The sequence below is a fragment of the Chaetura pelagica genome, unplaced genomic scaffold, assembly GCF_000747805.2.
Source record: "Chaetura pelagica isolate M959 unplaced genomic scaffold, ChaPel_1.0 scaffold360, whole genome shotgun sequence".
Classification (NCBI taxonomy): Eukaryota; Metazoa; Chordata; class Aves; order Apodiformes; family Apodidae; genus Chaetura; species Chaetura pelagica.
In genome coordinates this window covers 1,154,493-1,169,754 of record NW_009951950.1, presented here as the reverse complement: position 1 = coordinate 1,169,754, position 15,262 = coordinate 1,154,493, and the positions used below count along the sequence as shown (strand labels likewise).

Below are 15,262 nucleotides of genomic sequence, written 5' to 3'. Positions count from 1 at the left end.
CAGCAGGATTTGGCATTTTTAAAAAGGAAAGAAGATGCCTTTTTTTCTGTCTGTATCTACAGCTGTTTGAGTTAGGCATTTCACTTCTCCCCCACCTCCCCACCATTCAAAAATGTTCGAAGACTGAAAAAAGAAAGAAGCAACTAAAAGTGGACCAATCTACTCGTTTAGAAGTTGATGATTGCCTGAAGCCTGTCATGTGAAAAACCTGTAGAATTACAGTCCCTGTCAAGCACACTGCAATTAAGCTGAGCATCTCCTGGTCCTGTCCATGTCCCTTTAAACTCCTCCTCAGAGTGAGGGCAGAGGAAGTATTTATTCTAACAGGAGGAATATTTCCCCGAGCCTTAATTAACTCTGTTTATGCACCCTAAAATCTCATACAGGTTTATACAGAAATTTTCAGTAAAGCTGTTAAGAAAGCACCAATTGGAGGACAGAAAGCAATGATCACTTTTCAGACATAGGCTGCTTTTCACATTTGTGTTCACCACCACTTGCTACCTGACCACTGTTTAAGATACTGACTTGAGCAGTCAAAAAGATAGTTCACCTTTCCTTGTCAGACTTTTGCATGAATGTGTGTATGCTCTCTTCGCTTATGGTTTCCTATATACATTTCTTTCCTTGTTATGTTCCAGCTGTTGTGTTCCTCTCTGAGCACACCAAAGGAGCAGAGACAGTGAGGAGATGCTGACTAATCCAGAGAGCTTAGATATTTAGCTTAGACAAGAGCCCTAACTTTTTAATGACAAGTGTTGAATAATTTCAATGCTGTGTGCTTGAGGGACAGGCATTTAACAGGTGCAAACAGAGCTGTGTATCTTGGATGTAATCCAGGAACCATGGGAAGACATGGTGGTTTTGGAGTCGAGTGAAGATAGGGGGGATTTTTTCCTTTAATCCAGACTCTAGGATGACAAGCTAACTTTGTATTAGTAGCATAAAGTGACATAAGCTTTCCCTGGCTCTTCTGCCTCCTGGAGCTCAAGTTTTGCTGGAATACAGCAGGTGTTGTTTCCTATTTCAACTGAAATTGCGGAGTCCTTTGCCCTCAGTGAAAGACAAGAACGCAGAAGACAGCCTCTCCCTTACTAAAGAACCAGATTGTGACCCTCCTTTAGTTTTTAAATTAACTCTCATTTTTGCTGCAGTGCTGCCAAGAGTTTCGCAACTCTGTTTGTGAATGTGGATGTCACTTCTGAACCCCACGAGGTCTCTGCCCTTTGGTTTTTGTGGTATGTGAAGCAGTGTGGAGGAACAGTGAGGATATTCTCAACAACTAATGGAGGGCAGGTACTGTCAGCCTTCTCCTTCTGTAGCTTGTGACAGGGCCTTGCTTGTTTATTTTAGTTCAGAGGGCCAACTGAGACATCCATGACTTTGAGTCAGTAGCACATTGATAACTAATTCTATTAATTTACACATTAGTCAAAATCTTGCAAAACTAATGTTGAAGGCTATTCCTGTGCTGAAGGCATTAGCTCAGGAATCAGTAGATTTGCAGATTTATATCAGTTCCTAACTCTCCCTTCTGTTTGAGCTCTGGTTAGAAAACTTTAAAAAAAGAAGGTATTACTTACGCTTTTTTCTGTTCTGAGGCTGAAGCAAGCCTTACCATTTCAGAACCACATAGTGGGGATGGCAGTGCTGGCTGCATTAGTGTGTAGATGCTCTGAATTAACATGGAAAATGTCACCCAGAACTGGGTTCCTAAAGACACTAGCTCCCAGGATTTAAACTGTTAAGATTTTAAAATCAGTCTGAAGAACATGAACACCCCTGCTTAAAAATATTATTTCTCTGAAATGTTTGAAATCTGATATATTAGTGCTGCTTCTGCATTTCAAGAAAGTAAAGACTCTGGCAATGGTCTTACCCTTGAGAAATGCAAGTTTTATGGATGATATTAGAAATAATTATGGGTTAGAAATGCAGATGATGTAATCATAAATAATTAAAAATGCAAAAAAACCAGTAAAACATGTTAAAATGCATGATGCATTGATAAGAGATAATTATACGTAAATAAACTGTATATTCATTATATACTATATTATTTGAATGCTGTGTTATGTTAGAGGTGATTTGAGTTTACATTAGGTTAGGTTACATACTTTGGGATATATTTTTGGTATGAGCTACATCACCTCTTTACACCTTGTTATTTATTATGGGGATCAGGGTTCCTACTTCTGATGCACAGACCTCTGCAGAGATAAGAGTGAACTCAGAGGAAGGATTAAAAGTTTAAGTGCTTTTCAGAAGTCTTGCTGATTCACACGGGTCTGTGGAATCCATTTGGAGACCACACAAGAAGGGATTTTCTCATGAGGTTGCTGATACTTCTAGTTTTGGCTGGTGGTCAAGTACAGGAAGTGTTTGAGGAAGAGAAAGGAGCTGGAAGAGAAAGGAGCATGAATATGTTTTCCAAGTGAGACTGCTGGACTTCCTTGAAAAGGTCTGATAACAGTGGAAGGATTTGCTTTGAATGCTGAGCAAAATGCTTGTTGTGAAATGTGCTTCACATGCATCACTCAGCTGATTCTGCTTTGCTAAGTTGTTGTTTTCTGTGTTTCAGGAGAGAAAGTTTGTTGGGGGCTCTGGCCAGATCAGTGAGAAAATCATGGAGCGCCTGGGAGGCCGGGTGAAGCTGAGGAAGCCAGTCATCCGCATCGACCAGTCGGGTGAAAGTGTCATAGTGGAAACCTTAGATCGTGAATTATATGAGGTAATGAAACCTCTGACATTTAAGCAGCTGATTTTGCTGGGATGGCTAGAAAACCTTTAGCTTTTCCTTTCTGACTTCTCCTGTACAAAAATGTAGCAGAGTTTAAAGTGACTGACAGAAAAATCACACTTTCTCATCATCCCCAAGTAATAGCAATAGTAGAGATTTGAAGTGATGCCTGAAAAGCAAAGTATATTTGAGTTCTTCCATCACTAGCGTCTCCTCTAGTATTCAGTTACCTTCCAAATTAAAGAATAATTGTATGGTGAGCACAGAAATGTAGCTTAGTAATAATCTTCCTGTGAAAAACATTTCAGGCTTTGCTTCCAAGTTGTAATAGAGGAGTCCAGATGGAAGGGAGACTGATGAACCCTTGTAATACAGAAAATCTTTCCACTGGCTTTTTGTCAAATGCTGGGGAAAGAGCAGCTGCCCATCATTGGAACAGATGGCTGTTTTTATAATGCTTGTTTGTTGTTTAACAACCAGGATTTTGTGAGTCTTCAGTTTTGCAATTCTTATGCTAAATGCCAAAATTGCTTCAGAAGATACACCCTGGAGCCTCCTCAGTTGTCTGCCAAGATCATTAAAGCAACATACTTAGCATGAAGTAGTGAAGAATGTATTTGGCTTATGTATAATTTCTTTTCCAGGGCAAATATGTGATCAGTGCCATTCCCCCTGCTCTTGGTTTGAAGATTCATTTCAACCCACCTTTGCCACCAATGAGAAACCAGCTCATCAACCGAATCCCCATGGGCTCAGTCATCAAGTGTATTGTGTACTATAAGGAAACTTTCTGGAGAAAGAAGGGTATTATGCTTTAATTGAAGGGAATAGTAGTAACAGAGGGAGGGAAGAAGGTACATGCAATGGAGTAGACTTTGTGTTTAGAGGATGCTGGACCATAGAAGGAGACTTCGTACACTTCTATGCCAGTTTTGCTGTTCCCTGTTTGCGGAACTTGAGAGGTGATTTGGGAAGAGAGAGTGGATGGGAGAATTAAAAGGAGGTGGTAGGCATGAAGGGAGAACTCATGTCTATTGCTTCTTGCCTTGGTTGTCTTTTGTTGTCCTCCTCTTTTCCTTCAGTGGCGCCTGAATATGAGATGCATCTCTCCCACTTGTACAGTAAGCTAAAGGTCCAACTGATATGTGATGGAGTGAGATTTTATCCAATCAGTTTGTCAGCCTCCAAAATCTCTGGCTTCTGGATGCGCAGGGCAGGATTAATTTGTCTTCACACAGACATCCCCAGCTGGGCTAGACATCCTGCACTCCCTTTACATGCTGAGTACTTCCATCATGATTCCTCAGATCACTTTTAGAACTTTCTGAATCTAAGACAATCTGCAATGTAGTAGCACCCATTTCTCTTCACTGGATATAGAGACTCCACATTTGTGTTTGTCTGCAAATGTTATCCACCCTTCATCTCAGCAAATTATTTTCTGGATCCTGACATATTCTGGCTATTAGGTTTGGGGTGAATTGGCAAGAGGTGACACTCATTTCCTGGTAGAACCCATAGTTTGCATACTGTGCTTTCCTAACACTCTGGTTGTTCCTTCAAAAACAATTTATTCTCTTCAAACACTTATTTTAAGAATAATTGTGTTTTCAAACAAATGTACAAATATCTCCTCCTATGTCTGATATAAATGTCATATACAGAATCATTTGTACTGGAGGTACTTGAACATCTTTGATATCTGAGACCAATCTGTTTCTGTGTAATTAATAATTACTGGCTTGCAGAATAATTTATTTTTGTATCATAAATTCAGCAATAGGAGATTCCTTTGTTGGCTTTCTAGTCTAAAGGTGCTTGAAAATGGTTATTAATTGTCAGCACATCTGAGATCTGAATTTTCTCCTCTAGAGATGATCTAGCACTTCTCTGAACCAAAGGGATATTACACTGCAAGGGACCTATGGGCTAATGTTGGTCAATTGATGGAGATTGCTTTAGGGTTTTTTTTTGGTTTGGTTTGGGTTGGGTTGGTTTTTTTGTTTGTTTTGTTTTATTCTTCTTTCCTTTCTTTTCATATCTCCCTACATTAGAATCAGAGAATAAGAGAGAGTGGGAGTGACCTCTGGATGCCATCTAGTCCAATGCCTTGCTCAAAGCAGGATGAATTTGGATCAGGTTGTTTAGGGCTTTTTCCAGTCAAGTTATAAGTATTCCACAACTTCTTGGAACCTTGTTCCTGCTTTTGGACACATGGACCCTAACTCCTTTTCCGCTTTCTGCTTGCCAGGGTATTGTGGCACCATGATCATTGAAGATGAGGATGCTGCAATTGGTTTAACACTTGATGATACAAAGCCTGATGGCAGCTTTCCTGCCATAATTGGGTAAGAGCCAAAGAAGATGTCTAGTTGATGCATTTTTATTCTGCCTGAGAGGCAACAATTAAAACAGAAAACCTGCTACTTTTGAAGGGAAATACTTAAAAATAAAGGGTTGAGTTTCTCAATTTGTGCTGAATATGTTCTATTTACTTTTCTTTCAAAAAAGTTATCCCTGTGATTTAGTTGCTAATTTTAAAAAGTGGAATTCTGTTTTTCTTCTGTCTTTCTCACTCTTTTTGTGGCAAAATACAAGATTGCAGGAAAGGAAAGGAAGGAGAAGAAAGGGAATGATTGCAGAAATGGATCTCCAAATAGTTTGCCTTCCCTAAATCTTCCAGTTATTTATTTATTTTTTTCCCTATAATTATGTTTTATTTCTAAACAGTCAGAGACTATGATAAGTTTAGAAATTGTATTTAACGAAATTTCCAGCTCAATCCCAGGCTTCACCTCATGTTGTTATATGCTTGCATGCCCTGCTGTATAAATGTAAGGACACTGGGAAAGAGCTCATACAAATACTCCAACCTGAACCTCGGAGTGGTTCCTTCCACAGTGAGTCCTGTGGACTGCAAGCAGCAGACGTAGAATATAACATTGCGCAGAGAGGTGAAATGGATGTTTTGGGTGGAGACCCAAAAGCTAATTTGATTAACATCTCATCATAAGCTATTGACATTTTAAATAATGCAAGAAATGTAGTAAGATAATGGAAGAAAATAGTTTGTGGTATTCCTATTTTTCAGCTTCATTCTTGCTCGGAAGTGTAGAAGACTGACGGGTCTCACAAAAGAAGAAAGGTAAGGACAAACACCAGAGATCTGCGTGGAATCTGAGTCAAACTTTTGTTATAAATGACCAGAGCAGAAAAAAAAAAAGCCCCAATTTGAAGTAAGCTTTCTGTAACTTTGGAACAGTAGGAGGACATGTCACTTTAAGGAAGAAGATCTGTTACTTGTTTCTGAATGAAAACCCCACAAAATTCCCATAAATAGGCAACAGATGTAGTAGCTAGTCCCTGCTCTTTGGACATGCTCAGGTTCTGGTTCTCCTTTTCCAGCAGGGCTGCTCTGCTTATATGAGTTTTGCAAAATAACTGGTCTAAGCTGCTGACTATGAAACTAATGTAGATACTCTGCTGCCCTCACTGGTAAGTGTCCAGGGCCAGCCTCATCCCTCCCCACTACTATCCCCCTGGCTTCTTGCAAGTGCACTTGGCTCTTCGAAAGCTTGTCAGAAAGCATGAATTTGACTTTTTTTTCTTTCTATTCACCCTGGAGAGTCCTTTCATCATCTGTAATCTAGTGCAACCTTGAGGCTGCTGTAGCTGCCATGAATGAGACCTTTGTATCATGAAGGAATCAAAAGCTGCTTCCAGCTGAGTTATGGAAAAAAATCCCCTTCAGGCACAAATGAAGGTCTTTTTTACTGTCTTGTTGATACAGGTCTCTGCATACAATAGTGTTTCTTTTGTTTATTACTAAAACAGAATTTACACAGTAATGAGTTTTTTCCATCACATTGATTCACAGTATCTGATCAAATTAAAGCTACAAGTAGGGACTGTGGATATGAGGAGAACCTTATTGTGACATGGAGAAAATACCTCTGTTTTTAAAGCATGCCACAAGGAATACTGTGTCCAAATAAACATTTTACAGTAATAGCTAGTCTAACTAGAGTGGACACAGTCAACTCAGATTAGCTTTGCAGGTAGTCTAGCAGATTGTGGATAATGGGTCTAATGTCCCAATCTTTTCAAGTGACACACAGTGTTTTTAATTTTGGCAAGAATGGACAAGGCAGCCTTTTCCCCGGCACTCAGGCTTTGAAGAAGACGTCCAGCAGGTGACTGACAATAAAAGTAGTGTAGGTATTGTGAAATGCAGCATATTAAGCCATCATTAACACCAAATGGTGTCTACACTGTGTGTCAATACACTAGATGCAGCTGAGCATTTGGGGTATTTGAGAACAGGTCCTCATTCTTTGAAATGAAGGGCTGTCCTGGCTGAGTGCAAGGCATCATTAAGGAAAGGTTGCTTTCCCCTGGGTGTTAAAAACATGAGTACACTTTTCTGACTCTGCTGCTGGCCATGGCTAACTTTTAAACAAAAGGATTTTGAACCCTCATCTTTTAGGGAATAAACCATAGACTAGGAATAACTTTGCTTTGGTAACTAATGTAGAAGTATACTTGGGTTGGTAACTGATAGAAGTACCCTGCTGCAAGGGCACGGGGATGCCTCTGGTTCCTGAAGTCCTGGTCTCAGTCTGCCAAGGTGGGAACCTGCTGGGCTGCATTGCAGCTTCTCTCCTGCATATGAGCACACATCTCACCTTGCAGTGGAAACTAGGGTTCAGGAGAAGGCAGAGCACACACCCCGACTTTCTCCCAGTGTGTGTTCAGGGTGCAGCAAGTTTGTTGTTTAGATGGGGGCTATGGCATTTGCAGGGAGGGATCCCTGCCAAGGAAAAGCTTCTTGTTGCACCCTGCAGAGGATGCATCTCACTGAGATGCTGTGCTTTCCTGTCAGCACAAGCTGGGCTCTCCCTTTGTTATGTTGTTGACAGGGTAAGGTTTTCAGTAATTCTTGGATAGCAAGAGTAGGATGTAGAGTCCATGGCAGACAACTTAAATCACGGCTGAGAACAGCAGTTGTGGGAGGGGATGGAAACTGTTCTACAACCTAAGCCAGATGTAAGGGAGTAAAACTCACTGCTGCCTTCCAGCTGGTCTTCCCAGACCAAGCATCAATGAGTAATTGCAGTGGTTAGATTATGCCCTATCTTGCATTTCTGTGCAACGAAGGTGTCACACACTGCTGTGGAAGAAGAGACCAGGGAGAAGAGATGAGTATCTATCTGCATGAGCACTTCTTCCACGCTGGGTGTGATGTAACTTTCAACAGGACCCTACTGAGTTAGCTCCAGGCATAACATTCCTCTTGTGTAGTGCTGGTGGCAATTTCACAGATTAATCCAAAGCCAAGAAATAAGGATTTTACTCACTACATTTTCTATATGTTCCATGCTAGTATTAGCCATAAATCCATAAATAAGTATTTATTTAAACTGCTCTAGGATAAAAAGTGCAGATCTTGCAGAGATACCAGCCCATCTGCAAGGATTGCTCTTATTAGGAAGGATGTCCTCAGTGACAGATTGCTGCTGGTACGATTCAGCGCTTTAGAAACTGCATTGCTATGGGTTTTTTCAGCCAAGTGATACTTTATTATCGATTAGTAATTCCTTTCTTCCTTCTCATCCCTGTCATGGTGCTGGGAGGAGCAGAGTAGGTAGGTCCACAGATGATAACATACTTTCCAGTGGAGCCTCGTGGTGTTACTGACCTTGCCCTTAAAGGAGGAGCCAGTTGGCATTTGCAAGAGGTGGTGGACAGACCTCAGCAAAGGCTTTGCTGGATCATGCTGTTAAAATGAATGTTTATTATGTTCAGACACTGGGTAGGTGCTGGTAGTCTGCAGGAGATGATCACCACATGGAAAGAGAGATGGAGGAAACAATCCCTTTTGTTAGGGCCATTGCTGGATTCATGTCACCCCCTGACTGCAAAGGGATGTTGATACATAGACCCTGCTGCTCTCTGATCCCTCCTGGCCAGTCGTTGTGTTGCTGTGCATTTCTGCTTCTGGAGCAGGCTGGCCCTTGTCCAGTGCCCTGGGGCATGAGGAAGGGGCTGCTTCCTTCCCCTGTGCTTGCCAACAGCAAAATAACCCCAGGGCCACAGCTCTTCCCATACTGTAACAGCCTTCACTTTTCTGCTCAAGACCCAGCCTGCAGAGGACACCTTCAAAGCCCTTAAGCTCTTCCTGGTGTTTTTTTTTCTCATCACCCCCTTTCTATGGCATTCTTTGAGTTCAGCTGCTCATGGGTATAGCTGGGCTCCTGTATAGCTGCCTGGCTTCATGCAGCAGTATATAGAGGCACTTTCCTCCCATGCTTCTGTAGCTGTACGTGTAGGCCCTGCAGTACAGCTGGGACTGCTGTATTTCTGTATCCAGCATGGCTTTCTGTGTAGAACAGGAGTTGCTTCCAGAAATAAGTCTTTCAGGTGTTGTGTTTGCATCTTTATTTTTCGTAATTGTTGACTATTATTTCATCTTGATCTCTCTGTGTTTGGGAATCGGTGCAGTGCAGCTAAGAGTAAACGGTGAGACCCCAAAGCTTGTAGGAACAAACTTAATTGCATTTGGGGTTTGCTGCAGAGTGAAGTGTATTCGTGGATTTATGGACTCACAAACAGGAGGATTTTTATTTTTTTTTTAGTACAGAAATACAGTACTGATTCCCTGAAAGCCTCACGCCATCAATACCTGCTGCATCTCTGTACGTACAAGCCATAAGTTAGACTATGTGCTAATGCAAAAAAGTGCAATGCCTTAGTGCTTTCTTTTCCTGACAGCCCGGAGGAACTTGGATAATATATGAATTTAGGCTACTTAGAGATACCTTAAGGGTAAGCTTGCATAACTGCTGGTAAAACTGACACTTACACAGCATAGGAGTTTGCGTGAATTGTTTCTAGTGATCCAGAGGTGGACCAATTAGAATAGATCCCAAAAAGCTGGAACTCTAAGTTCAAGCAGGTATTAATAATTGTTCTCTCAAAACTAGGACATACTAGAGGTGATTTGTTTTTTTCTTTCCTTACACGGAAGTCTTTTGTTGCTTTTCTCTTTGCAGGAAGACAAGGCTGTGTGAGCTCTATGCAAAGGTTCTGGGATCAGAGGAGGCTTTACATGTAAGCATAAAGTCTGAACTGTAGTGTCTCTTGTCAGACTTGTTGAGCTGGGGAAGGACAGAGTGAAACTGGAATGCAGCGCTGCTCCAGCACAACAGTGTGTAGTATTTTGTAAAAGGTACCTACTACGGGAGGACTTGCTGCCCTCTGTAAAGGAGTGGAGAGGAAGTTATGGCAAGTGTTTGATTATGCTTGGCAGAGAAGTTAAGAATGAGCCTATGAAACAGTTAAAAGACAGAATTGTTCTTGGCCAGCTTCATGGGTGATGTTCACAGTACTGCCACTATGCATCTCAACTCTTCTCAGATGTGACAGATGTGCCTTTCCCTCTCAGTCTGTTGAGCATAAGTTTTCTTCTCTCTTACTAGTTGACAAGGTCCCTTGCTGCATGTCTTTTTTCTATTTGCCCTTCCCTTGCCATCTCTTTGCTGTAATGATAAATAACTGGTAGGATTTCTGTGATCTCACGCTTAGTTTATATGATCAATGCCCTTTATCCTTTAAGGTGATTTTGCAGGAGTTAAAAGGTGTAGACACCAACCATGAGATTGTATAATTTTAAAAACATTATTGGATGCAGAACCATGCAATTGCTATGCTTCACATTTTTAACAGTATGTATATGTATCCAGTGTACATATTACAAGTATTATACCTGTGTACAGCTTTTTTTAGTTTTGCTTTATGTGACTCAGAGCATAAATTTGTGCTCAAGCATAAATTTGCATTGACAGATTAAGACGATTATGTTTTACAGCGGCCAGATTAGGTAGGTTTTAAAACATAGCTAACAGTGTCTAAAATTGAGGCTTATTGTGTTGGGTCCATGCTGCATTAAGAAACTTATTGCACGTGCTCATCTTGTCAGATGTTGACATGTAAGAAATCATAAGCTATTCTTCTCTGCTGTCTCCTCTGTTCTTATATCAGCTTTCTCAGGAATTTGTCTTTTCCATGAGTGAATTAATCTCTGTTTTACAGCCAGTGCATTATGAAGAGAAGAACTGGTGTGAAGAGCAGTATTCTGGGGGCTGCTACACAGCCTACTTCCCACCAGGCATAATGACTCAGTATGGAAGGTACAGTGTCTATTTCTAGTGTGCTTGGAAGTAGTAAGATAAGACCAAGTTAATAAATATCCTCAGAAAGGGTCAGAAATCCTCTGTCACTGTTCACTTTATACCTTTAAGATCTCTTGGGAATATTTTAAAGAGATATCATAACTTTCTACTTGTCTCAGTGAGGCTTTATGATAGATGAGTACATTATCAGTAGGGGGTTTTATTCACTCTTGTTATGCAGTGAATACAGCTAAGTTCTTGGAAGGGAGTTGGGAAGTTTTCACGATCTGTTTACAGAATTGGATACTTGAGATTGGTGTTACAATTTCCAACACATCTTTAGCTTTTTATTTTAGAAATACTGTCAGAGAGTTAATTCCTGCCAACACTGACAGTAATGAGTGATTTCTTTGGAGTGTTCTTTTCCTTTTAGTAGTCAAGGCTTAATATAGTATTCAGTGTGCCATTGTGTACAGTCCTTTCCAACATAAGTTTTTGCATGCAAGTAAGATTTGCCAAAAAGAAAAAAGCATGCAGGTCAGTCCCGTGAATTCATTCAAATAGGTAGTTTTAAATGTGATGGCATAGCCCTACTTTTGAAATATAAGCTTTTACAATTTAAAAAGAACTTAGAGTTATAAAGCAGTTGTAATGAAAAACATATGCAGGCCTTAGTTTTTTTTTTTAAAAAAGATAATTATCGCAAATTCTGGCAAAAAGTGGGTAAATAAGGTAAAATGAATTCCTCCTTCCTCTTTTCTTCTTCCTCCTTCCTCCTTCCTGCTTCTTGTTACTTGAAATATCATGGAGATGTACTTCAGAATGCTACGCTTCACCAGTAATGTCTGGCACTGGTATTTATGACACTGGCTAAAATAATAAGGTAGAATAAGCCTCATCTCAAGCTAATTGTCCTTCACACCTATGAACACTGGATTCACAACCAAAAATAGCACTGCAACATTTGCAGTGTTAATATTTGGAAAATATGAACACTGGTGTGTTTACTGTAAGAAATGAAATGCAATGCAGACTCCCCCTCCAGCTCAACTCACCCAAATTTTTTTCACCACTATTTTTTAAGTGCTTGATGTTTAAAACACTTGTATACCAATACTAACCCAGAGGTTTCAGTTACCTTTCCTGATATAGTTGATGTGACTTTCTGCTTGTCCCTCCAGGATCATTCGGCAGCCCATTGGCAGGATCTATTTTGCTGGCACAGAGACAGCCACTGAGTGGAGTGGATACATGGAGGGAGCGGTACAGGCTGGAGAAAGAGCTGCCAGAGAGGTATGGACACAAGCCCAGGGCACTGTCAAATATCCTGTGGATATTTTAGTTGGAGATGAAATGGAAAGTGAGTGTCGACAGCTTCAGATGTTCTGAAATCTTCATGCAAATTCCTGCAAAGGGGATAGACATCCAAGAGGACTAAAATTTTGCACTTAACATTTGAAATGCTTAGAAAGGGCTCTGGCTGTTTCATGTAATTCTTCTCTGTTTCCAAGAATGACATTCTTCCTTCTCTTACAGAAATCCCAAGTCTCACCTAGTCATTTTATCCCCAAAATGGGCACTTAGTTAATCATCATACTGAGAGATCATGACTATTGGCCTCACTAGGAACAGTTCAGTTCTGCAGACCAAAGCCAGTCCATTCTTCAACTGTTCCAACAATATCATGGACACAGTGATATACCATTGAGACTGTCCTACATGAAGTCATTAAACAAGAATGTAAATATTATCATTCTGAGAAAATTCCAATTCCTCAGATACTTACAGGAATATTACTGTTTATGGAGCAGCCAAAGAAATTTCATCTTTGTTTTATGAGGTGAAGGGAATGTTGTGGCTAAAAACTACAGTCATAGAACATAAATTGTCCTGGAAGGGATATGGAGAGTTCAGCTAGTCCATAACTCTCCCCTAAAAGACAGGGATCAACTGTCCCTAAACTGTTCCATTTGTGAAGGTTATACCCAAGTTGTTTCTGAACACCTCCAGAGGTTGTGTTTCATCACTTCGCTGACAAAAGGGCATTACAGCAAAAACTCATAGGCCTCAGCAGAGAAGTTGGCAAGTGAACTTGACTGCTAAAAAAAAAAAAAATCAATGTTTTTCTTTCCTCATTCATTTTTGAAAGGAAAAAAAATGCTTCAAATCCAGTGCAAGGGTGTTTCTTACTGTTCTATATTGAAAAGTTTACAGAGTCCATGAATCTTGTCTAGAATAAAAGCCAATCGTAAAAGAAGGTGAATCTTGTTAAATCTTTAAGTGCCTGGAATAGGAAAAACATTAATATCACTACTTCAGTTTTATTTTAGTGTAGAAGTTAATCTTGCTGTCTTTCATTACTATAATTTCAGATAATCTTTGCAATACTTCTCATCTCTGGTGTCACTGGTACTTTGAAGGCTTAGTTTCCCATTGCAAAGGTGTTTTAGTCTTGCGTTTCTCTGTCTGAAGGCAATCGTCTGTCATCGCTCTCAGGATTCTGTTCCTCTTCCTACATCATATTAAAGTTTATAAACCAAGCTACTCCTGGATACATAGGTTGCCCACGCAGTAGCTAGTTTATGCATGCCTCACTTAGCCATGAGTGTAAACTTAACTCCTAGTCATATTCATACTATCTTGTTCTCATGGGGCCACTCAAGTTCTGATGTCTCACATGGACTAACTAAGCACAGAGCGGTTTTTCTGTTACTATTTCTTCTTTCCGCTAGGATGAGTGTCTTATTAAATATCAGGCCTCCCCAGAAATTACTTGTACAAAGGTTGAGTTCTCTTTAGAATATGAATACAGAGATTTATGTGCTCAATTATTATCTTCATCATGCCATTTTAAAACTAAAATTGAAATAAGCCCTTTGTCCCTTTTGAAGGTATTTACTAGGAAATGTTATTTACTTTCAGATACTGTTTGCTATGAGGAAAATCCCAGACAGTGAAATTTGGAAGCCAGAACCTGAATCAACTGTAAGTCTTTCTGTAGTTTGATAGGATTATTTTCTTTCTGCTGTTTTGCTGGTGAGATGAAATTTTGTTGGTTTTTATTTAAGTTCACTAAACCAAAGCCACAATAAACTTTCCATTACTCACCAGAGCTGCCCTTCCCCAAACAGGAAAAGGACAGAAATTCAGAAAAGACACCCATCTGAAAACTCTGTAACAGAGGATTGGAAAGAACTGCTCTTTTTAAGTAGTCTATGAATCCTTTCCATGTGTCTTTTCCTCTTCCCTTGAACTGAGAAAAAAATGTTGACACACTGTACTTCTTCACAACGTCAACTATTTCAACCTATTTCCATTTCTGCTGCGGGAATACCTTGATTTACATCCTGCCTCTCACAGTGGAGATGTTATGTTGATAGTGGATGCTGTCCCCACAGGATGTTCCAGCTTTGCCCATCACTACAACTTTTTGGGAGAGGAACTTGCCATCTGTGCCGGGACTGCTAAAGCTGATTGGATTTTCCACTTTCTTCACTTCCGTGGCTGCGGCAGGATTATTTGCGTACAAAAAAGGACTTCTGGTTCGAAACTGAAAAAGGTGCTGACACAAAGCCTCACACGTGAGAGATTTTAGGGTTTTCAGAGAATTTGGGCATGCACTTCCCTGTCTCCAAAATCAAATCAGGACTGGGGAAGAGGAGAAAACAATAGACAGAGAAGGGGCTAGAGGGGAGGGATAAAGGGTGAGTATCGATATTGAGAAAGAACCCCTTGAATCCATGCCTACTTCTAACAGTAACTTCGTTATTGAATTTCTAGAGAATTCTGTCAATCACCCTAAGGTCTTTATCGAGATCTCAGAAGTGACAAAACAGCTCTATAAAGCCTGATCTGATGAGATTGCTGGTTCTTTTTATACCTGTATCTGAAACAGTCCCTGATGTCTTCACAGGCACTTCCATCTCTAGTTGTAAACAGAGGTTTTCTGCCTTTCTGTGTGGTAGAATAGGAAAAGAAATCCATAGCTTAAAGAATAATTAACCACTTGATTCAAACTTCTGGTGAGGATCTTTTTATTGTTTTTATTTTTCACCCAAATGTCCAGAGCCCAGGTAGCACCTAGGAGAAAAGTCAGGCTGAATTTATGCATCCAAATGATGCAAGTGTGGCCACAGGTTGTAATGATTTCCAGTGGCATATTTGTTCTACAGCAAGTTAAAGAATAACTTTTTACTGCCTTTGGCTATGGAGTTGAATTTCAGGCTCCCCAGCTGTGTTCACACTGCCTGAAATGGCAGAGCTCATATGTCCCAGTCAAGTCCAGCCCTGTGTGGGATCAGATCTCCTCTGCCTATAAAATGTGCTGGCTCCAGACTACAGCTCATGTGTG

General features: G+C 40.4%; 1 protein-coding gene across 1 annotated transcript in view; it reads left to right on the top strand.

Moving 5' to 3' along the window:
* Positions 1 to 14,465, top strand: part of LOC104389129 (amine oxidase [flavin-containing] B-like) — a 37,213-nt gene extending 22,748 nt beyond the window's left edge. The window contains exons 6-15 of the mRNA XM_009998084.1: positions 1,155 to 1,296; positions 2,582 to 2,731; positions 3,385 to 3,544; positions 4,992 to 5,088; positions 5,832 to 5,885; positions 9,793 to 9,850; positions 10,832 to 10,929; positions 12,093 to 12,204; positions 13,834 to 13,896; positions 14,310 to 14,465. Coding sequence (XP_009996386.1) covers positions 1,155 to 1,296; positions 2,582 to 2,731; positions 3,385 to 3,544; positions 4,992 to 5,088; positions 5,832 to 5,885; positions 9,793 to 9,850; positions 10,832 to 10,929; positions 12,093 to 12,204; positions 13,834 to 13,896; positions 14,310 to 14,465 — 1,090 coding nt within the window. The remainder of the gene's footprint in view (positions 1 to 1,154; positions 1,297 to 2,581; positions 2,732 to 3,384; positions 3,545 to 4,991; positions 5,089 to 5,831; positions 5,886 to 9,792; positions 9,851 to 10,831; positions 10,930 to 12,092; positions 12,205 to 13,833; positions 13,897 to 14,309) is intronic.
* The last annotated feature ends 797 nt before the right edge of the window (positions 14,466 to 15,262 follow it).